At 39.6% G+C, this 24,311-nt stretch overlaps 1 protein-coding gene across 13 annotated transcripts in view; it reads left to right on the plus strand.

Moving 5' to 3' along the window:
* Positions 1-24,311, plus strand: part of GSAP (gamma-secretase activating protein) — an 85,225-nt gene that overhangs the window by 43,479 nt on the left and 17,435 nt on the right. For all 13 annotated transcript variants that reach the window (XR_012001837.1, XR_012001838.1, XR_012001839.1 and 10 more), the window contains 9 exons: positions 1,253-1,330; positions 5,716-5,808; positions 5,938-6,155; positions 7,794-7,863; positions 8,409-8,491; positions 11,230-11,283; positions 22,214-22,342; positions 23,171-23,229; positions 23,898-23,929. Coding sequence is in view for 9 of the 13 variants with exons in the window: in XM_072759899.1 (XP_072616000.1) it covers positions 1,253-1,330; positions 5,716-5,808; positions 5,938-6,155; positions 7,794-7,863; positions 8,409-8,491; positions 11,230-11,283; positions 22,214-22,342; positions 23,171-23,229; positions 23,898-23,929 (816 nt within the window). In the remaining 4 variants the exon portion in view is untranslated. The remainder of the gene's footprint in view (positions 1-1,252; positions 1,331-5,715; positions 5,809-5,937; positions 6,156-7,793; positions 7,864-8,408; positions 8,492-11,229; positions 11,284-22,213; positions 22,343-23,170; positions 23,230-23,897; positions 23,930-24,311) is intronic.

The raw sequence follows: 24,311 nt of genomic DNA on the forward strand, positions 1-24,311 counted from the left end.
CAGTAGGCTATTAGTAGTTAACTTTTGACTCCCTAAAAACTTATACATGGATTTTTGACTGTTCAGGGATTGGCATCCCAAATCTCTTTATTGTTCAAGGGTCAACTATATTGAGTTAGCTAATATTTTTATATATTTTTTCCTGACCTATATTTTTTCTAGGCTTATAGTTAGACCAATACTTATGGACATATTTGTCCAAAATGTGTTTGCTTGCTTTCTTATTATTACTAGTTGGAAAACATCAATATATTTAACTTATAGGGTTACACAGAGTTTTAGTTAAAAGCTTCCATCATCTCTCATCTCAACAGGTCTTAGACCTAAGATACCTTTATTTTGTTTCACATATTTGCAGCCCAGGAAACTGATTTGTCAGCAGTCAGCCTGGGGGGAGGAGTAAATATCCAAGCTTTTTCAGTTCTATAGTTGGCCAGTGTACCTGTAATAGTTTTAGTCTGAATCATGCTAAGGCATATTTATTTTACTTGTTTAGTTCTTTAAAATTAGTTCATGTAGTACATACTGTGGATAGAATTAATTTTTTTTAATTTGAAATTTTTTAAACTAAAATAACTATGCCAGGCCATATTAGAGTTTATTTTGCAGGACTATCTAACAGTATCTTCAGAAGTTAAAAATCTAGGTAAAAAAAGTTTAACACCTTAATAATGAAGGTAGACATGCTTTAATAGCATAAGTTGGATTTTTCTTTTGTGGAAAGTTTTCATAGATTTTTCTAATGATTAATATAATGGTTAAAACCATAAATAAAACTTCCGTGAAAGTTTTATTAAGAGTTACTAATTCTGATGAAGAGTTAGAAAAGTGGAGAGTGAAGAGAGAGTCTACTACCCTAAGTGATTGAGAGAAGTCTCAGAGGATCTTAATGATGGTAAGAAGGTACAGTAAACCGTGAGGGCCACTGAGCCACCTGGTCTCCTCCATCTCTTGGATCCTGAGGTAGATTCCTTTAGATCCTTCTGTCCCCATACAGCCCACCTTATAAGATCTAATATTATATACTAAGCCCAGAACAATTACTGGGTCCCGATTGCAGTGTGATCTACCTTCCGAGCTGGCTTTTAGAGAATGATGGAGAACCGTGAAATCCAGAAATCAGAGACTCTTGGTTTGTCAATTTCACAGCTCCTGAATATTAAGAGTATCACATAGAATAATAGCCTTGGGTGGAATTCCGGCTATTTGTTTCTTACCATTCTTTCCTTGGTTTCCTGTTCTCTCTCCGCAGGGCACAGCAAGACCTTCACTGCTGCTCTTGGGAGTGTTGACTCACTTGTGACTAAGGGCCTTACTTTTCTCAACCTTGGTGAGTGAGAGAGAGGTGCATCTCTCTGCTCTGACTCTCCTTTCTAGTACAGGTGATACTCAGCCTTCTATATCTCATTTTGCTGCCTGTGTGCCCCATTTTCTCCTGCCTCTTTAGGACTTGGATTGTGATGATAACCACTGGCCTTTATGAAGCCTGATAGGGGAAGGTTTTTTTCTGGAAACCTTAGCACTCCTGATTTCTCTGTTGTTCAAGGGTCAGCTGTATTAAGTTAGTTAACATTTTTATAATATATTTTTCCTGACCTATATCTTTTTCTAGACCTATAGACCAATCCTAATGGATATGTTTGTGTCCCCCATTCAGGTCAGCCTTTTGGAAAGGGATGCATCTCCCTTTATAGAGAACCTAGGCTGTGAGCTTTCCTATGTTTTTAGTAGTAATACTAAAAAAGCCATTTGTTAGTATAAAAAATGATAACAGGGCACCTGGGTGGCTCAGTTGGTTAAGTATCTGCCTTTAGCTCAGGTCATGATATTGGGGTCCCGGAATCGAGCCCCATGCTAGGCTCCCTGCTCAGCGGAGAGTCTGCTTCTCCCTCTTCCTCTTCCCACCACTTGTTCGCATGTGCTCTCTCTCATTCTCTCAGATAGATTTATCTGTCTGTCTATCTATCTATCTATCTATCTTTAAAAAAAAGTGATGACAGTGAGTGGGGCATTCCCTAAAAGCCTATGAGAAATAATACATCTTGTCCCTTGATTCTAGAGAGGACAAAGGTCTTTGAGACATTGTCCATTCCCCGTTGCTAATTGCTAAGAGCTTCCAAGTCCGATAAATGATTCACGGATCAGCTCGAATGTGTTGATTTTTCCCTGAGTAAATATGGTAAGGGAACTTGAGTGTTAGGTTTGAACATATTAATGGAGTCTATAATGAAGAAAATCAAGAGAGGGTTTATTGTACCAACCTACGGAAAGTGGCTTTTCCATGTCAGTTAGGATGAGGGGCACAAAGAGGTTAGCACAAGACCAAATAACAGGCCTATTACTTGCCCACCTACAGGACATGGCACAGTATTCAGAAAAGAAAAGCTTCAGGTGTAGAGCACGTGATTCTTTGATAACATTCCCCTCTTCCTGTTCCCCAGTCTGTCGACTATTATGACAAAGGTTTAGGAAGCTGTGATGGGAGGGGAGATGGCAAGATGAGAATGAAAATGATAAAGTTTATAAAAAAGATTTTTCTTTTGAACAATACTGTAGATGAGGTAAGATAGTGAATGCTGAGTGGGCCAGTATGTGGTAAATGTTAACATGAGCTTTGAACCTGTGGGAAATTGCCTTAGAGAGGCCTGATTCTACTGCTTCCTGTGGTAAGAGAGATAAATATAAGGTTTCCTGGGTCTGAGACTTGATTCTTATCAGAGAATGCTACATCAACATCCCATCTCAAGAGTGATGTGGGAAACTTTCCACTAAAAAAACTCCAGCATTTCGTGAGGTCAAAGGTAGCCTTCCTTTTTTTCCCCTTGAGAATGACTCTAGAAAAGGGCAGGCATGATTTAATCTATGGTCTTTGGACTGTGGAGCCAGCAGAAATACTAGAGCTTTGTAAAAATAGGCTCTTACATAAGTTATCTTTCCTTCTTAAAAGCATTTCATCTTCTCGGCACAAAATTATATCCAAGATTAAAACTATTCCAGAGGTAGTTTTTATGACAACAGTATTGCTTTTTGAGTGATGTCGTTTTTTTCTTATGAATTATATGCAGTTGTCCTGAATTGTCAACCGATTAAAAGGGACTTTTTTTTTTAATTAATTTTTATTGGTGTTCAATTTACCAACATACAGAAAAACACCCAGTGCTCATCCCGTCAAGTGTCCACCTCAGTGCCCGTCACCCATTCCCCTCCAACACCCGCCCTCCTCCCCTTCCACCACCCCTAGTTCGTTTCCCCGAGTTAGGAGTCTTTATGTTCTGTCTCCCTTCCTGATATTTCCCAACATTTCTTCTCCCTTCAAAAGGGACTTATATTAATTAAAATATAAAAGCATAGGGGCGCCTGGGTGGCTCAGCAGTTGAGTGCTGCCTTCGGCTCAGGGCATGATCCCGGGGTCCAGGATCAAGTCCCACATCGGGCTCCCTGCATGGAGCCTGCTTCTCCCTCCTCCTGTGTCTCTGCCTCTCTCTCTCTCTCTCTCTCTCTCTCTCTCTGTCTATCATAAATAAATAAATAAATCTTAAAAAATATTAAAGAATAGAGTTGGGGGAAGTTTTCCATGAACCCAAATACCTCTATATAAGATATGTTTGTAAATAAAAAGCTACCATTTTAAAAATGAATACTATATGTTAAGCATGTTATTTCAATTATCTTGATCCTTACAATTCTGCTGATGATGTTATCCTCATTTTACAGATAATGAAACTGAAGCTCAGAAAGACTGAGATGTGTACCCAGGCTCTTTTGAGTGTCTCTTGTCAGGGGCCCTGTGTTAGTTTCTTACTGCTGCCATAACAGATTATGACACATTTAGGGCTTAAAGCAACATAAACATTGTCTTCTGGTTCTGGATATCAGAGTTCTGAAATGAGTTTTGAGGGATTAAAGTGAAAGTATGGGTAGAAAAGGTTCCTTCTAGAGACTCTGGGGAGGAATTCATCCTTGGCCTCCTCCAGCATCTCGAGGCTAGTGTTTCTTTGCTTGTGACCACATCACTCCCATCCCTTTCATCCCCACATGATCTTCTCTGTAGCCCAATCTCCCTCTGTCTGCCTCCTATAAACATAATTGGAGTTACTTGGATCCACTTGCATAATGGTACTCTTCGAATCTCAAGATCCTTGATCCCATCTGCCAAGTGCCTTTTATCACTTCAGGTAACATATTCACAAGCTCTGAGATTCGCACATGTACGTCTTTGAGGGTCATCATTTGGCCTACCACAGGTACTGTTGACATTTTTTATGAGATGATACTTTTTGTGTGAGAGTGTCCTGCGCTTTGAGGGATTTAACAACCTCCACCAAAAAAGCAGTAGGACTCCTCCTTCCACTCCAATGATTGTGACAACTTGAAATACCCTCTTATATTTCCAAATGCCTCCTCTTCCAGGGACATAGTTATCACCCTAATTAGCTGGTTAAATGCTAGGGCTAGAAGTTAATTTAGGTCATTTGATACCCAAACCGTTTTGACTGTACCTTACTATATCATTATTTATGGTTTTCTACTTAAATGTTGCCATAAGAAGAACATTATTGCAACCGTTTGAGCTACTCATTTTAACATCACTTAATCCACAGTGATCAAGAGGACACTTACTTAAGTCAATGGATGTGAGGTTTTTTTTTTTTTTTTTTTTTTAGATATTTATTTATTTGTTCATGAGAGAGATTGAGATTGAGAGAGAGAGAGGGAGAGAGGCAGAGACAGGCAGAGGGAGAAGCAGGCTCCATGCAGGGAGCCCAACGTGGGACTCGATCCCAGGTCTCCAGGATCACACCCTGGGCTGAAGGCAGCGCTAAACCGCTGAGCCACTGGGACTGCCCCAATGGATCTGAGTTTTACATCCTCTTTCCTTTCCTCCGAAAGCCTTCAATGCAAATGATTAGCATATATTTCTTTGCTTCTTAAGAAAAAAGAGTCCAGCTGGCTCACTTATAATCTAAATGTGTCATCTATATGAAATTCACTGCTATTGCATGTGAAACGTTATTGGCAAGGGCTACTTCCACCTTACCATTCTCCAGAAATCTATTTTTACACCTTGTCTCAATCTGTGTACAAGTGTTCTCGGTACAAAATTATCTGATACCGGGACCGTGAAGGTGTGAATTCTCGGCAGCTCACTATGCAAGGAAATACACTAGTACCTCACAATGTGTTAGAATGACTGCAGAGATTGTTGTGATGATTGTTGATTTAAGGGTTCTCTAAGTGAAACGATGATGATGATAGTGATGATAGTGATGATGATGATGAATGGGCAAACATAGGAAACAAAATTTTAGAGCTTCCCCCAAATGGCAGAAACTAGGACGGAAATCCCCTTCTAAGCTATTCCCAGCCTACCAGAAAAAGGAATAATTCATTTTGCTTGGTATTTTTTTTTTCTAATTTGCTTTCTGAGGCCATGTAGGTTCGTATGAAGCCACACTTCACTTAGAAACAAAATTATAGATATCAGTTAAGATAACCCTGGCTAAACGTATGAAGAAAATTAGCCACAGATAGAAATAAATGAGATCTGGCTAGTAAGATGAAATGTACCGACATCAGATGGTTTATTATTACGTTGATTAAAACTTTTGTATTTAAATGGTTCAAAGAAAAATAGGGATACTGTGACATTCTGGGCTTTACATTTGCCTGTGCAGCTCTTGCTACATGCAGATAACTTATAGCTCTCTCTTCTAGATTATTATGTGGCTGTTTACTTACCTGGTCATTTCTTTCATCTGCTCAACATTCAGCATCCAGACCTGATCTGCCACAGTTTGTTTCTGACAGGTATGGCTGTAGTTTTTCCCTCATGAATGTTGTCCATTTGGGTTTATCTTGGCCGTGTTTATGTTTGGGTGAGAGAGGTTTCTTTTATTTGCTGACCTCCTTTTTTTTTTTTTTTTTTTTTTCTGCCAGGAAACAATGAAGTGGTTGATATGCTACCTCATAGTCCTTTACAGTCACTCTCAGGGTCCCTGGTACTGGATTGGTGTTCTGGAAAGCTCTATAGGGCACTCCTCAACCAGTCCTATTTATTACAGTTCCTATGGAACACTCAGCTAGACTGTGAGAAGATGGCCGTGTTGCACTGTGTGCTCTCCTGTGGCCGAGACCCCCGGTTCCTGGAAGCCAAGGTGGTGATGTAGCTTCAGTTTAAAAATTGGCAAATAGACACCAACTGTATATATGTGTGGTTGAAATGAATAGAAGTCACTTTTATTTGGCAATAATTAATTGAAGTTTATGGTTTGTGTCCTGATTTGAATGTGTTCTCTTCTTGTGATTCTTTTATATGGACCCCAGTCAGACCTCAGACTATGAGCATGTCTGTTCTTCTGACTCTTCTTTTCCATACTGTGCTAAATATTAGGTACATCAGTAACATTCCAAGAAAGTGTTCAGTAAATACTGAATAGTTTCTCAAATACCTACATTTTTCCTGGTCTATATTTGGTTTATAGTATCAGAAGAACTAAAATCTACTGGCATATATTTATTATAAATATTAATTTATTGTAATATACATCACAATGTATATTACATTGTAATAAGTAAATATTAAATATTTTTATTTATTGATTTTATTTCATTTATTAATAAATATATTTGTAAATATATTTATATAGCATGATTTAATTTATGAAGCACTTTTACATGTTTTGTCATTTAATTTTACAGCTATCCTGTGAAGTTGGAGAAACCCCCCTATTAGAATTGATTAGGACCAATGGGTGGTTGGGTAATTGAAGAAAAGATACCTTAAACATTTTATTTTAACCTAAAACAAACGTCTCTTTTGACGTAGATTAAGACCCTTCCTTTGTGTATTATCTGGTTGGAGTTCAAAATCATTTTTCTTACATAAAACTAGTAATGTGTTGTCTCTTACTTCCTGTTAGTTTCTTCTTCCTTTTTTTCCTTAACCCTACTACTTTCTTCTTCTTTTAACCTGAGAGCCATATTTTTAAAGATCCCTTCAAAATAATCCGTATATATTGGGCAATTTTTTCTAATCTTTACAGTTGTCTCACACGAAGTTTTTTTAGTGTTTTAGACATACATGCCTTTGAATCTTTCCAAAGCATTAAACTTTTATTGAGCAAACAACAGTCTTTTTGCATCCATATTTCACTCCCTTATGATGATATTTTATTAAATTACCTAATTGTGAAGATAAGTACAACCAGCATGAATAGATTTCGAAATAAAAACAACTTACTGGTAGCAGTATCCTTCATTTCTAGAGTGGGAACAAGGAATTTCGGTACACTAGCAGGTGAGGATGGTTGTGGAGATAGACTTGTTACAGCTTGCCTTTGGGAGGACTGCATAGTGATGTTCACAAAGGTTAAGTGGTGTGACAGTGTTCACACTGTTGTCTAAGCTGGATTCAAACCCAGACCTGCTGCCTTCAGGCTTTGTGCTGTGATTTGGTTTGGTTTGGTTTTCTTCTGTATCCCACAGCTCTTCATATTGGTACTTTGCTATATAACATGACCTACCCTAGCACAAACAAACAAGGGGTGGAAAGCTTATTTGGATTTCGACCAAGGGCATTTATGAAAAAAGATACGTAAAATGGACCTGATTTATAATACTGCTTAAGCCACAGTCTTTGTGTTACGTGTCTCGAAGAGAAGTGAGTGTATTCTTCGACAGTTCCAAAATAGATACAGAATTTTAAAAGATTCACGTGTATTTTGTACTTCTTTGATGGTGGGGGCTGGGTGCAGATGTAAATACCAACAGAATCGTCTTCTTTCTTTTTAAAGATTATTCAGTGGATTTCTGAGAACATTTCCACCTGCCATTCATTTGACCTCATTCAGGAATTTATAATTGGTAGGTGTTGCTGATGGTGCATATTAAGTTGAGTCCTTGACCTTTTTGCAGGAAGGAAAACAGCAAATTGATAATGCCTCAATCTGTCAAAATGTTGGTTAGAAGCTTTTTTTTCCCCTACTCTATTTCAGTTGGCAGCTAATTAAATTTCATTCTCTCGTGGTCTTGTGAGAAGCTACGACAGTTCAGAGACTGATGAGATTCAATATGATCTTGATTCTCTAACCTTATTAGTGATTTTCTTCCCCCCTGGCAAGATATAAAAACTTCTTGTGTTGGCTGGTTCTGTGTATAATGGTATAATGTCACTTTGGGTTAGGCAGAAATGCCAACTAATTTTTTAAAAATTATTCTCATTGTAAAGAACAGAACCTGAACATTTCATAAGGTAGAACCATAAAGTTAGCCTTTTGAATATCTTCAAAAGGAGGATAAGGCAATAAAACCTTTTTGGGGGGTTGATTGTTTTGATGAATTGCAGTGTCTACTGCCTTGTTATTCTTATTAAACCCTGTCTTTTTTTTTTCTTTCAAAAATCTACTCAGCTTCTTCATATTGGAGCATATATCCAGAGACAAGTAACATAGATAAACTTTTGCCATATTCCTCAGTGCTCACTTGGAATACAGTAAGTTAACACTTTGTATTCTTTATGTAACTAAAATTGATTCACAGTCATGGGTAAGTTGTAGGACATCCCTGTCACAATACCCATGGCTGTGATTTCATTTGTGTTGACTGATGAGGATCTGAGTTGGAGTTTTCTGGCAGCAAAACAATAGTGAATCTTTGCTGTTTGCCAAAGGTATTTATATAAAATAGGAGAATCAAAGGAGAAAGTACTGAATATGTATTACTCTTCTTACTGCTAAGCAGAAATAAGCCTCTTATTTAATAAGTCATCTTCAAATGGCATTTTAATTTTTTTTTAGCTACTGGAGTGTATTAAAATATTCCTTAGGTTTTTATAAATGAGAAATGGCCAGACCACTGCTGTCATTGTAAGCTGTTCTATTTACTAAGTAGATTGACCCCTTTTCCGAGCCTCATAAGGAAAATCTGTAATAATGGTAGAGCTGCAAGATCAGTGAAAGTTAGTAATCTCAAGCAAATTCACTGCCCTCAATCTTTTCCTCCTTCTGGTCCGTCCTTCCTATTTTTCAGTTGAGAGTGCTGAGCTAACATATTGTTTATTTTCTCTTGAACGTGGTATAGTAAACTGATATTTGTTGGATCAGAAAGTGAAAATCATGTACCAGCTGCTCCTGAAAAAGGTTTCTTCTTTCCTACTTAAATGTTAGAACTATATGCTTAGTCTCAAGGCAGAGGTTTGTATCAAAAAGGCATTTAGAAAAATAAATTGAATTCTACTAACACAGACATTGGAGAATACGTACTGGGATAACTTGTGACACTTGCCCATTTTGTATTTAGACTATCTAAATAGTCAGATATGTCTGATTTGTTTCTGAATGTTCGGTATGCACAGGGGTAGCGTTTTCCTAAAAGCCCTTCTGCCTTTTACTGTTATGAGTTATTAAGTTTTCTTGTCTCACTGTAGAATAACAAGGAAAAGGTGAGCTGGTTTTTCTCTGAGTCCTCACTGTTTGCTTTGAGAACTCATGTGAATATACATGCAGCCTCTATGGTGATGTGGCAGGAAGTTTGCAGGTTAAGCCACGAGGAGTCAGGAAATGCTCTTCTCTGTGTCCTTCCCTCACCACCCAACCCTATCATCCTCCATGTCTGTGTCTGGGAGGTGAGGACTGGGAACCCCCCTAGTTCCCAGAGTTGTGTAAAGATGGAGCACATGTTAACTGGATGTCTTGTGAGAGGCTCATCTTGACAGGCAATTCCTCACTTTGGCATTTCTCATGACTGGGGCGGAGGAGCTGTTACAGACAGAGAGAGTGATGGCAGGAAGTCCTGTGAGAGTATAATAGAAACAACCCACAGTTATAACCACCATATACTGAGCTTATTTTAGGGTTATACTTATACTGAGCTTATTTTAGGGTTAACCATGTTGCTCTAAACTTCAGGTGGTTGGAGTAGGTTACTTTTTTTTTTTTTAATATTTTATTTATTCAGGAGACACACACACACACACACACACACACACACACAGAGAGAGAGAGAGAGAGAGAGAGAGAGAGAGAGAGAGGCAGAGACACAGGCAGAGGGAAAAGCAGGCTCCATGCAGGGAGCCCGATGCAGAACTCAATCCCAGGACCTGGGATCACTCCCTGAGCCAAAGGCAAGCACACAACTACTGAGCCACCCACGTGTCCCTTGTTATACCTATCTTAAGATGCCTTTTATAACCTAAAGCTTAGTGAAATTTTAATACTTTTTTGAATTATCTTCTCTTACCAAGTAGTGATAAGTGAAACACAAAATGCATTCTCAACACAGGCTTTCTGTGATCACAGTGGACAACTCAGTTTTTTTTAATATTCTGGAAATTTATTTCTCCATTGCTGTGGTGCTCCTTTCCACAGGAACATTGGGTGTCAGTAAAAATCTAGTACATTTAAGTTCTAAACAAATACCAGATTTTCTTTTTTTTAAATCTAAATTCAATTAGCCAACACATAGTACATCATTAGTTTCAGATGTAGTGTTCAGTAATTCATCAGTTGTGTATAATACACAGAGCTCATTACATCACGTGCCCTCCTAATTCCCATCAGCCAGTTACCCTATCCACCCACCAAACTCCCCTTTAGTGGCCCTCAGATTCTTTCCTGTAGTTAAGAATCTGTCATGGTTTTTCTCCCTCTCTGATGTCACTAGATTTTATTTCTACATAACACCTTCTGAATTATTTTCTCATGTATCTTCTTTTTTTTCAGTAGTTGAGAGGCTAGTCTACACAACTGATACAGAAATACACTTCCAAAATAACTGAATGAAGGACAATTTTGCTTCCTTCTAGTGAGGCAGGGGCCAACTACAACATAATACATTTAAGCAAAAAAAGAAGAGGGAGGAAGAAGCAATAAAATAAGGAAGGAACATGTCTCCCTTATTTGATGGTGCAAATGTAGTTTGCCTCATTTGTTTTTAAATAGAAATGTGTAAATAATATATTATTTGCTCTGTATTCCTAATAGGCTTCTCCTTTCCTTCAGAGACACTGTCCTCTATTGTAATCATAACTTTAAAGAATATTTCCCTTCCCAACGCAAGAGATGGGTTGTGTTCCCTGTTATTTATAAACCCCAAAGTTTATTTAAAGTAGAGGTTAGCAAACTGGGAGCTGCCCTCAGCTTCTGTCTGTGCAGAAAACACTTCCTGGAGGCTCAAGCTTGTGGTGCTTGATACATTTAGCAGTCATGTGTGTGTGTTTTTCCCCCACCATAGGAAATTCCTGGAATAACCCTTGTGACAGAAGAGATCACATTGCCTTTCATGAAGGTAAGTCCTTACAGAGAAGGACAAAACACACCGTGCATATGGCTTCCTTGCTGGTTTCCACACCTGACTGGAGTTCCAGCTCTGCTGCCTCGAGTATCATGGTGGTTCCCAAAGGGCTTGCAAACAGTCAAGGGAGGATGGGGGGTAAGGGACAGGGTTAGTTCTCTAAAAAAAATCCTTCCTCGGGAGTTGAGTAGTAACTGAGGATGATATTATGGCAATTTTTTAGGAATACTCTTTGGAGAGGGAAGTTTTCTGAAGATAGAGAATGATGGGGCTCAACGGAAACCATACAGAACTCGTCTTTTCCATGCCGCCTCAAACCAGTTCACACTGGAGGGGTTCCTGTAGATTGTCCTTAGAGGACCTGGTAGCTGCTTCTTACTTCATTTGTATCCTCTCAACATGCACGCATGCACGCACAAATACACACACAGTCTGAAACCCATTAAGTAACCTGGGCTGGGATTATCTAATTTCCTTCTGGTTCTAAGAACAACTTTTCTCTTTTTTCAAAAGTGACCTATGTTGTCTCTCTGTATGTGGTCTCTGTGAAGCTTCTGCACACCTCCTTCCTGCCACTAAGCAGTAGCGATTAGTGTCTTTCTGTAATCTGGTGGTTTCAGAAGAGTTTCTGAGTACAATAGGGAGAATAGAAAAGGGTGGGTGAGTAGAAAAGAATGTGTATGTAGTTAAAAACTGGAGAGTGTTTTAGCAGTTTCCTTGAAGCTCCTTTGTTGTTTTTGGCATCACCTCCTGTTAATTATAGCTTGGTGTGTAGTGGGAAATCTCAACTTTTGGCAGCAGACAGCTCGCTGCACTGCCGCTCTTTTATTTACATTTGATGCTTTTGGATCCATGAAGGGCAGGTGAGGCCTGGGCAGCTGGGGAAAAGCTGAAACCCGTAAGGTTGAGGTCATGGTGGTGCATGGGCAGTGAGAGAGGGCCAACCGGGGTAGGTTTAGCAGTTCTGGCTTTCAGGCCTAAGAAGGGTCCTGCAAGGAGGCTGACAAGTGATGGTTCTAGGCCCCAGCCTGAGACCACTGTGGAGCTCTCCAAAGGGAGGAGGATGAAGGGAAAAGAAAGGTTTGATTAATAACTGAAAAAATTCTAGGGCACCTGGGTGACTCAGCTGGTTAAGCGTCTGCCTTCTGCTCAGGTCATGATCTCAGGGTCTTGGGATTGAGCTCCATATGGAGCTCCTTGCTCAGCAGGGAGCCTGCTTCTTCCTTTCCTTCCCACTCCTGCTCTCTCTCTCAAATAAATAAAATCTTAAAAAAAAAAAAAAGCTGAAAAAGTTCTTAAGAGCCTCCATCTTTTCATTGTATGGTTTCTGCTTTTATCACTAGCCCTACCAAACCCATAATATGTTTGATGGACACACAATAAGCCAGTGAAGAAAATTTTAAAGAGAAAGTAATGTCACCCATAATTCTACAGTTCCTGACAGATCAACTTTCAGCTCCCCCACCCACCCCCGTTTCCTCCTGGCCTTTGTAATATTTTACCTAGTAATGACAACCATCCAGAGATATTTAGTAAAGATTGCCAATTATATCATTTTTCGTGCTGCTACTATGTGAACTTTGTAGTTATGACCTCTCATGGCTCCATAAGATTCTGCTGGGTTATTGTGTCCTAATTAATCATTTTTCTGTTTCGAGACATTTACTCTGTCTCCAGCCCGCATTAAAAAAATTGCTATTAAAAATAATGTTGCAGTGAATATTTTTACATAGATACATGTGATGTCTATGTAATGTCTATATTTGGTTTATTCCTCCAAGGTTAAATGTCCAGGAGTTTTACTGGGCGAAGACTATGACAATTTTAAAACTTTTGATTGTTATTGGCAAATTGGTATTCAAAAATAAGTTGTGATTAACTTACAAGGTTTTTATGAGTTTCTCAGTTTTACTATAACCTTTGCACCATTGTGTATTTTCATTTAAAAATTGGGACAGCTGGGTGGCTCAGCAGGTGAGCGTCTGCCTTTGGCTCAGGGTATGATCCCAGGTCTGGGGATTGAATCCCAAGTCGGGCTCCCTGCATGGAACCTGCTTCTCCCTTTGCCTGTGTCTCTGCCTCTCTCTCTCTCTCTCTGTGTGTCTCTCGTGAATAAATAAATAAAATCTTTTTTTTAAAAAAAAAACGTAAAGGAGTGATGTGAAGGTTCTCTTAATTTTTTACCCATTGGCTTATTCTAAGAATATGACTTGGCTTTCCTTCAGAACAAAGTAGCTTATTTTTGCACTTTTCTTTTTTTTATTTCTGTGTGTAAAATGTTGTTTTTATATTCATGTTTTTTTCTTTGATAGTCACCCTGCCATCTCCTCACTTTTTTCTCCTCTCCCCTAATTATCTTTAGCATCTGGCCCTGCAGACAGATGTTTCCCATTAAGCATCCCCAAACCTGCTTCGGAGATCGCTCTCTGCTCCACATGTGCCTACATGATGGTAGGAAGGGTTATGTAGCGCAAGTTCGAGCCGTAGATCTCTTCACAACCCTGTCCACGCACATGCGATGGACAGGCGGGGGAGCAAAGGTCCTGCTGGGATGGGCCTTGGGCTCTGGAGGAGATGGTACTAGATTTGGTTAGGCCAGTCCCCAGCCCAGCCCTGGTCACTCAGCACGGGGGACACAGGACACCTGGCTCTGATCTTTCTCGTTTGTTTCCCCACTTCTGTTTGCACAATACCCCTCACTAGAAGCTGCTGCCTTTGACCTACTTCTTCTACCCCAAGTCCCAGCTTAATTATATTGCGATGGACTTGCTTGCAGTGGCACATGCCACCCTCTGCTCCCCCCCGCCCCCAGCCCCAGTTATAGGACTGTTCTCAACATGCTTATTCAGCTACAGGAGTTGGCTCTGACTACCTATGACCTGAATCACAAGTTACCTTTCGAATGAATGTGTGCTTGCTGCCAGACTTTCCACGAGGCCCAAGGGACCTCTATTTACTCTCACCACACTGGCTTCCATTCTCCTTGGTAGATGACTAATGTGATAAGGAGTCCGGAGAGGGAAGGGCAAAGTGAAACTAGATAAGCATTTTCTTCCGGCTCTCTCTGCAAGTAATTCTCCTGTGGAGTACTTTACATAGGACTTAACTAGGACTATGTCATTTAACGTGCATAAACCAGTTAAATTAGAAGTTTTATCACCTGAAATGCAAGAGGCTTCCTTACATTATAAAATTGTTTCCCAGAAAGCTTTAAACAATTACCTGAATAGTATATTGAAACAAGGTCCTTGCCCTAAAAGCAGTGTTATCAAGAGTGACCTTCCTACAAATGATTTTATTTTTTAAAGATGTTATTTATTTATTCATGAGAGACCCAGAGAGAGAGCGAGACACAGGCAGAGGGAGAAGCAGGCTCCATGCAAGGAGCCCAATGTGGGACTTGATCCCAGGACCCCAGGATCATGACCTGTGCCAAAGGCAGATGCTCAACCGCTGAGCCACCAGGCATCCCCTATGAATGATTTTAACCCTTCATAAAACATGGTTTTCTCCAGGGAGGTGGTAATTTTCACTAAAGGCTTAAAATTACCCTTGATGTTATGGTGAGAAACTATTAAAACTGTCCGACCACAGGAAGCACAAAAAGATTGAAAAGCATATAGAGACAATAACCTATTTGAACATAAAGATATAGGTGAATGAGCATACCACAAATGGAGAAATGGAGTATTTTTACCAAAGTATTTTTAAAGCCAGACATCCTTAGTTTCTTTTTATAAAATAAGGAAACCTTTTTGTCATTTGTTTAGATTAACTGACTCAGAGACTGGGAAGACCAGAAAGACTTCTCTATGCCCTTCCCAGTTCTGTCCACTCAAACTCGATCGTGTTACTGCAAGTATCTATGAGGAGGGCTCTCAGTGCCCCCTGAGCAATTGGGAAAACGATCGTGGGCACCTGGGCTCTTCTCCATTCAGAGACTTGTTTATTTAATTATGCTTCTTCACTTAAAAAGTGTCTTAAGAATACTATTTTAATTGGACGAGAGAATAATTAATTGCTTAAAGAAATAGAAACAACTTTTTTCCTTGACCCTCCCAATACAACCACAATCATCTAAAGGTTTGTTGGGGATCCAGAGTATCAACAAAATTACAATAGCTTACAATTTTTAAAAGTGATGGGTGTCGCTTTGATAACTGTGTGTCCCAGATAATGCCAATTGGTTATGTGGGAAATTGATTTTGCAAAGTTCAGTTTGTACATAGGTGATACTATGATATAACTAGAAATACTAGACATTTGGTCTCCATCCGTGATTCCTAGGACAGAGTTCCTAAAATCCTGGTCATTTCCTAAGTGATAAGAGCTATAGGGACATATTTTTTTATATTTAGTGTTTGTTCCCAGTTTCTGAAATAGCTCCGGAGCAAAACGGTGAAAAGAATGTCTTTTGTTATTCATATCAAGCCCCTTTCAGTTACACTTGAGTTATGTTAATGAGATGATTTTTTGGAAAGCACCTAGGCTGTGGGCTGGTTGCATAAAGAACCAACCCTGTAGAAGGTTGGAACTTTCACTGCCTGCCCTCGTCTCACCTCCAGAGGTAAGGGAGAATGGCTGGAGATTGAGTTCAGTGACCAGTGGCCAATGATTTAATTTATTCTGCTTGTGTAATGGAGCCTCCATAAAGAACTGAAGGAGTTTGGAGAGCTCCTGAGATGGATGACCAGTGAAGGTGTGGGAGGGTGCTATGCCTGAGGAGCGCTTGGAAACAGCCCTTTTCCCCACGCCTGCTCCTATCCATCTCTTCCATCTGGCGATTCCTTAGTTGTATCCTTTTACAATAAACCATTATATAATAAGTAAACTGTTTTCTTGAGTTCTGTGAGCTACTCCAGTGAATTATCAAACCCGAGGAGGAGGTCTTGGGAACCTCCAATTTATAGGCAGCTTTTGGGATCCAGTGCTGCTTCTTGGTAGGTAGTGTCAGAATTGAGTTAAATTGTAAGACACCCAGTGGTGTTGGAGAAGTGATGGATGTAGGTGGGGAAACTCACACAGTTGGTGACCAAAAGTGGAGTCTTCAGTGAGTAGATTGTTGTAGAAGAAAAAGAAGAGTTTTTCCTATGCAAAATATCTCCTGGAACGGTGAGGTATGGCAAGTTCAATTAATATTGTCAAACATAATTTTACAATGCTACAAAGAAATATTACTTCTTAGAAACAGAGCATCAGGCTGGTGTTTTTATTTCTGTCATATCTACAGAGATGGGGGGTGCACCTTCAGTTTACATCTCAGATGATGAAATTGAGGAACAGAGCCAGCCACTAGGCTGTGCTGCTGTTCTTCATAGGTTTGGTTGCAGATATACTGTTTAATGCTTAAGGTTGAAAGGAGAGAAATAGGTTCCTCCTGGCTTTCTCAGGGCATGTGCTGGTTATGAAATAGTTTAGAGTCATACTTAGTGATTACATTAAAAATGCAGCCCATTAAAAATGGCTGAGAGAACTACTCAGCTGGGCAAAGAAGAGAAACTGCATTTTTCTAGATGTGGGAAAGAAAGAGGAAGTTAATTTATAAATAGGAGAACTGGCACTCACAACATGCAGTCCCCTTTGCAGGAAGTCTCAGGAGTTCCAGTCACTGGTCCTCTGTATGGATCTGATGGTCTGTTCAGAGCATTTTGGCTTAGTATGGTGCTTTGCTAGTTTATGGACACACAAGGGTTTCTATTTTATTCTATCTGTGCTCGAGGTTAGTGGGTCACTGTGTTTCTCTGGGCTGCAAATAAAAGTTGATACTGAGATGGAATCCGTTGGACAGCCAAACTGAAGTGATGCTCTAGTTTTGCTAGTTGAGCCCTGGTGTGGAGAGTCAAGGTTTTCTGAGTTGGCCTCTTCTCCTCTAAGAAGATGAGGATTAATCAGCAGATGCAGGATCAAAGCCAGAGGGCTTTTTAGAAATGAAAGGCAGATGTCTTTTTTTCCTGGCAGGAATTTGCAGATGAGCCAGTACCACAGGGCTTTTTTTTTTTTTTTTTTAATCTCCCCAAATCAACTAGCAATCCAAATCATAAATGGGGAACAATCCCTTAATGTAACCCTCTAGTCCTTTTCTTCAATTAATAGTTTTTATGGGTTTCGTCTGGTAATTATTTTCATGTCTTCCTTAGAGACAAAATGAGATTATTTTTTTTTGAAAGTAATCTCCACACCCCAACATGGGGCTCGAACTCACTACCCTGAGATCAAGAGTTGCATGCTCCACCAACTGACCCAGCCAGGCGCCCCTATTTTTCAAGAAGAGACTTGGGATAATTTCCCTTCTTTCAAAATCAAGCTTTTTAACTCCTCCTCATGCAGGAAAATACTTCTGGGGCTTCCTTGAAAATCTGATGGCTTCTAACACCAGGATCTCCCAGAAGTAGCTAAATTTATGAGTATTTTTCTTTTTTAAAATTTTATTTATTTATTTATGAGAGACACAGAAAGAGAGAGAGAGGCAGAGACACAGGCAGAGGGAGAAGCAGGCTCCATGCAGGGAGCCCGACATGGGACTCGATCCCAGGTCTCCAGGATCACACCCTGGGCTGCAGGCAGCACTAAACCGCTGCACCACCAGGGTTGCCCAAGTATTTTTCTTATAAAACATGTTTGTGTACTTTAAAGCTTTATGAGCTCTTCTGCAGTAGCCTGCAATGCGCCCTGTGGGCTGTTGTGGCTTTTCCTTTGTGTCCATGGTGCTGTCCCCAATGTTCAGTTCACAACTAGTTTTATCATCAGTACCAACAGATGGAGTGTTTTTCTATGCTCCCAGGGTGACTGTTCACATGTGATTGTGCAGCTTTTACTCCCTCTTCCCCCCATTCTATGTCAAAGCATCTAAAATTTTATCTTGGAGCTGCTTTAATTCCCTGGGTTAACGAGCATGCCCGTGTTACTCTGACGCTGGAGATCATCCTAGATCGGCTCCGACCTCCTCCTTAACCCTGCCTCCTGCTAATTGGCAACACAATCACAATCACAGGTTTTCAGACAGCTGGTTCTCCATCAGCCTGTGAACTGGAGGCGAGGCAGGTAGATGAAGGAAACCTGTGGGGGTGGGTGGGCCAGGGAGATCACCTGGGCATGCTCCAGTAGAGTCCTCTGCCCCACTGAGCGCTAGGGCTGCTCAACCTACCGCAGCCCAGTGTCCAGGGGATGCCAGCCAGGTGTTTGCTGAGCTTGGGAGTCATGTGCTAGAGGCAGAGCATGAAGTTCTCGTGTTGCTTTCTCCAATGCTCTGTCGCTGATCTAAACCCACGATCTGCATTCTTGTCACTTTGCTCACTCCCTAAGTGACCCATCTGAAACATCCTCTCCATGTCTTTCACTTACTCAAGTCCACTTTCGAACCCTGGGTCTTATCTATTACTCAGGCTTCCAAAGAGGCCTTCCAATTTACAGTGACCTCCGAGAATTTTCATAACTGAAAAAAATTATATCACTCACCTCATAGATTTCCATGTAGTGACCTATGCCACTAATTGTTTTCATCTGTGTTATAACATCCAGCCCAGTGACCTTGAAAGACCTACAGGTGTATAGTAAAATAATTCCAGGACTTTTGGTTAACAGTACTTCTTATTTAAATATAAGTGGTTTTTGTTTATTCTTTAAACTCAGAGCCTTTTCCTTCTAACTCAAGGGTTTGGGCTATTTTAGGTTATGAATTCCTTTAAACACTGGTCCAAGCTGTAGACCTTGTCCCCAGAAATGTCCCACAACTCATTCCATTTTACATACAGTCAGTGGGTTAATAAGCCCCTTTGAAGCCCAGCCATGGACTTGTTTTATCTGTTTATTCTCAACTGAGAAAAGGAATTTTTTTTAATAGGGTGGAAGGGGAAGGAAGAAGGTAGCTTGGGAGAGATCTTTTCTTAGGAGCTGCAGAAGATCCCATGAGCACATGGGATCTTCTGACAGGACAGTGACATTTGGCCTGAGGGGAAGAGGCGCCCTGACAGTTAGAAACCAGTGTGCCCTCACAAGATGTCCTGGGCCTCGCAAGATGTCACCGACCACAGAATGGGACTGCTGTCCAAGCAGGCCGAGCGGGTGTCTTAGCCAACCACTAGATGTCACCACAACACTGATTAGTTTCGAGGCTTTGTGTTAGTGTGCCTAACCCAGGAGTAGAAGAGCAAGAAAGCTGCAGTGACTTCCTGTTAGGGACTTAATACTGCCAAATGTTGGCAGAATTTGCTTTCATTATTATTTTTTTCAATAGAAGGAAGACCAAAGGGTGGACAAAGGTACATTAATTATAAATAAATTAAAAGAGGAAGAAAAGGTGAGTGAGGTAGGTCAATCAGGGACCGTGATGTGACACAAGTGTTCCAGTTTCCCCTAGAAGTGACCTTTTCTTGGAAATAGTTTTTCTTGTCTCTGTGAGAAGGGATGTTGGCTGGATGGGCCTTTCAGACTTCTAAAACAGCAAGCTAATATTATGTAAGCTAATATTATGTAATTTATGGATACTCCAAAATTCATTTTGAATCAGTAGTGACTGTCCTTTCTATAACAATTTGGGTAATGTGCTATTATTTAACATAAGGGCATTTTTCTTGATTGAGGCATATTTTATTTAAGTTCTCTTTTTTTTTTTTTTTTTTGCAATGTAGCTAAATCTGTTACCACACTAGGCATTATCTCACTTTGTTTTATGGATACACATTGCACTTATGGCCCTAGTCAAATCTTTTTATAAATATGTATATTTTGGCAAGAAAGTATATCATAAATCTATCTTCACTGATTTAAGAAAACAGTTTTTGTCAGTATATCCTTTGACATCAGCCATAGAAACCTTTTTCTAGATATGTCTCCTTAGGCAAGGGAAACAAAAGCAAAAATGAACTACTGGGACTATATCAAAATAAGCTCTTGCACAGCAAAGAAAACCACCAACAAAATGAAAAGGCAACCTACGGAATGAGAGAAGATATTTGCAAATAATATATCCAATAAGAGGTTAGCATCCAAAATATATATTAAAAAATTATACAGCTCAACACCCAAAAAACAAATGATCCGATTAAGAAATGGGCAGAGGGCCTGAATAGACATTTCTCCAGAAAAGATGTACAGATGGCCAATAGACACATGGAAAGATGCTTAACAGTACTAACCATGAGGGAAATGCAAATCAAAACCACAGTGAGATTTTACCACACTCCTGTCAAAGTGGCTAGAATCAAAAAGACAAAAAATAACAAGTGTTGGTGAGGATGGGAGAAAAGGGAATCTTCATGCTTTGTTGGTGAGAATGCAAATTGGTACAACCACTTCAGAAAGCAGTATGGAAGTTCCTCAAAAAATTAAAACTAGAATTACCATATGACCCAGTAATTCTACTACTTGGTATTTATTTACTTGAAGAAAATGAAAATACTAATTTGAAAAGATATATGGACCCTTATGTTTATTGCAGCATTATTTACAATAGCCAAGATATGGAAGCAACCCAAGTGTCCATCCATAGATGAATGGATAAAGAAGTGGTGGTATATGTATATAAAGGAATATTAGACAGTCATTAAAAAGAATGAGATCTTGGCATGTGTTACAACATGGGAAGACCTGTAGGCATAGTACTAAGTGAAATAAGTCAGACAGAGAAAGGCAAAGACCATATGGTTTCACTTATGTGTAAAATTTAAGCAACAAAACAAATAAATTAAAAAGAGACAAACCAAACTCTTAATTACAGAGAACAAACTAGTGGTTGCCAGAGGCAAACTGAGTGTTGGGGGGGAGGGGAATGGGTGAACTAGATGAAGGGTATTAAGTGGTACTAACTTCCAGTTATAAAATAATTATTAGAGGTGAACAGTACAGCAGAGAGAATCTAGTTAATAAGATCGTAATAATGTTTTTTGGTGACAGATGGTGACTACAGTATTGTGGTGAGCATTGAATAATATATAGAATTCTTGAATCATCGTATTGTACCCTTGCAATACAGGATTGTATATTAAGTATACTTCAATTTAAATTTTAAAAATTAAAAAATAGGGGCACCCAGGTGGCTCAGTTGATTAAGCATCTGACTCTTGGTTTCAGCTCAGGTAATGATCTGAGGGTCATGGGCTCGAGCCCAGCATCAGGCTTCGTGCTAGCAGGGAGTCTGCTTGAGATCCTCTCTCTCCCTCTCCCTCTGCCCCTCTTTCCACTCTCCTGCATTATTTCTCTTAAATAAATAAATCTTATATTAAAAAATTAAAACTATTTGTGTCAACACATTCTTCAATATTAAAAAAAAAAAGCAATAGTATTGCACTGTATTTAAAAACAAATGTAATGAATACTTTATTGCTTCAATTATAGCAATATGTCAAGGACCTAGATAGAATGCCAGCAAATTCTGTTTTGGAGTTTTGGAATATTTTATGACTAAATGTGAAACTAGTTCACTCCACCTTTCTGATTCCTCGGTTCAGAAAGACATCTTTTGGTAGTAGATAAGCTTAGCAGTAAGTAAGGCTATTCCTGTGCTATAAGTCTTACGAACTTTCTCTGAATATAGCATTGTTAGTACAACCTAAGTCAGAAAAGTGGGTGTCTGGAGAGGAAACAATTTTATGTGTTTAGTACAACACAGAGTTTAATACAGGCTTCCCAACATAGCCTTAACCTAGGTGATTCATACAGGTTTTGGAAAGTGAGCAGTAGTTCTCTATTAAAGGAGGAGAAAAGGAAATGGGGAGAGCAAGACTCTGTAAGTCTTACTATTTTAGAATTCCTGCAGGAGGAGAATGCCATCTTTTGCGGGAAGAATTCACTCAGAAATGCTACCCTATATGAGCTGAGGAAGTAAGGTGAGCCTGGCTTTGCAGCAAGGCTTGAGTGGTTCTTGCTGGTTGGTTGGGGCCACAGGCCCTGCTTGTCAAGCTCACCAATGTTTTTTTGTCTTCTGCAGGTCCACAGCTTTAAGGGCTACTGGGAAAAACTGAACTCCAACCTGGAATATGTTAAGTGCTCCAAACCATGCTTGCTCTATAACAACAGCATGGTCAAGAGAGAATGGCACAGCCTGATCTCAGAAGAGGTTTGTGTGGATTCTTGAGAATAAAGCAAGAAGCAAAAGTACAGAGCGTTAGATGAGGTGATGTCCTTAAGTTCTAAGGCTGGCTTAAATTTGCAGCACTCCCCCTAATTGCCAGGCTCTTTTGCATTGTTGCAAGGAGACCACAGTGCTTCTCTGATCTCTCTTCTCTTGAGGAGAATCAAGTGCACAGAAGTTAAGGGACACACACAGCATGTTCATAGTAGAAGTGAGACTAACATCCAGGTCTTATCTGTGTTCTTGCATTATTTGTATAGTTAAAAATTGGTTTAAATAAATCCAGTCTTCCCAAATTAGTGGTTGCCAGGGGTTAGGGCTGATTGAAAGAAGAGTGGCTGGGACTGACTACAAAGAGGGCAGCACAAGGGAGATCTTTGGTAGGATGAAACAGTTCTATATCTTGATTGTTGTGGTATATTGTGGCACATGAATCTATGTACATGATGAAATGACATAGGGCTCTACACTCATTCTAGCAATATCTATCTTCTAATTTTTGATGTTGTACTATCATTATTTATATAAGATATAAACATGGGGGGAGATTAGGTGAAGAGTCCATGAGATCTCTCGGTAGTAGTGTTAATGTATATAACAACACTGTATAGTTGATTTGCTACTTCCTATAAATCCATAATAATTTCAGAATAAAATGTTTTTTAACTAATTTTTAAGAACCTTACGTATTTTGATTACTTGGAAAGTATATTTCTTTTTTCCAAAACTCTTTACTATATTATGTCCTTGGTATGAAAAATGTCACCCACAAAACCTCTATCTTCTACACCTCTGACATGTTCTCTCTTCTAGAAAACTGGAAGAAGAAGGTCCATGGTATATGTGAGGAATATTTTTGATAATGCAATGAAGTAAGTAAAATTAGGGATTAGTACCTACAAGATGACTATTTTTTGCAGTTACTTTTTTGGATACCTTTCATGGAAGTAGTTTACTTTTGTTGAGTATCTTCAATAAAATGATGCCATCAGCTTAATGAATGCAGCCACCTGGGCCCTATTCTTGAGTTTGGTGCTAGAGTCTCTAGTGGGAAAATTGTATATGCTAAATGCTATAGACTTGCATCCTGAGGGTGGATGAAATATAAGCGATAAGTAGCAAAGAGAGCTCTTACTAAGTGAGCACTTTGGAGGGTAGAGACAATAGGTTCATTTAAAAAGCGGTAGTGGGCTGATGAGCTGGCTCTTATTTTGAAAGCCCATTTTCAGGACAGATGAGTCATCTCGGAGTGCTACAAATACAGGCCCCATTCCAACCTTGTTCTATTTTCTGTTCCCATTATTTCCAATAACTGAGAGCTACGATTGTTCTAAATTGTTGTCATTGTTTGTGCTAAAGGGTTTCGAGATTTTTATAATTGCCTAATGTGGCTTTTGTCAAGTTGATTAAAGTGTTTGAGGTTTTCAGCCACCTGAAAACAGTTTCTGCAGTGGTTTTATGGAGGATATCTTTGTATGGTATTGTGGCTTTAAAAAAAAAAATCTTCCTATGTGAATAACACTGGCTAATTTCTTTGTAGGGTGATTTCTAACCTAGAAGCAAGGAATTTGGGTAAGAAAAGACCTGTAATAAAGCCTTCTGGATTTCAGTCAGTGTTTGGTTTGTAACACTGTGTTTCCTACCCCCGTGTTGGCAAGAAAATCACGCCCAATAGTGTAATGAAGACAGCACCCTTTACTATCTATCCAACCAGCTCTTTCCATGTCTGTCTTGGCACCAGGACCTTTAGGGACAGCTGCTGAATGTGCTTTTGCTGGAAGAGTCCCTGAGTGTTGGCTGTTTGGTTTTTGTTATTTTTCTTCATAGGCTTGATCTAATTACCATGCCCTGTAGCTATACCCACAGGATGCCCTTCTGCAGTTCCCCTAGCTTAGTGCTGCTTTCTTTCCAGCCATCTAATCATACAAGGGTCTTTGATTTTGGTTAATGTTTG

This window comes from Vulpes vulpes, chromosome 5 (genome assembly GCF_048418805.1).
Source record: "Vulpes vulpes isolate BD-2025 chromosome 5, VulVul3, whole genome shotgun sequence".
Lineage (NCBI taxonomy): Eukaryota > Metazoa > Chordata > Mammalia > Carnivora > Canidae > Vulpes > Vulpes vulpes.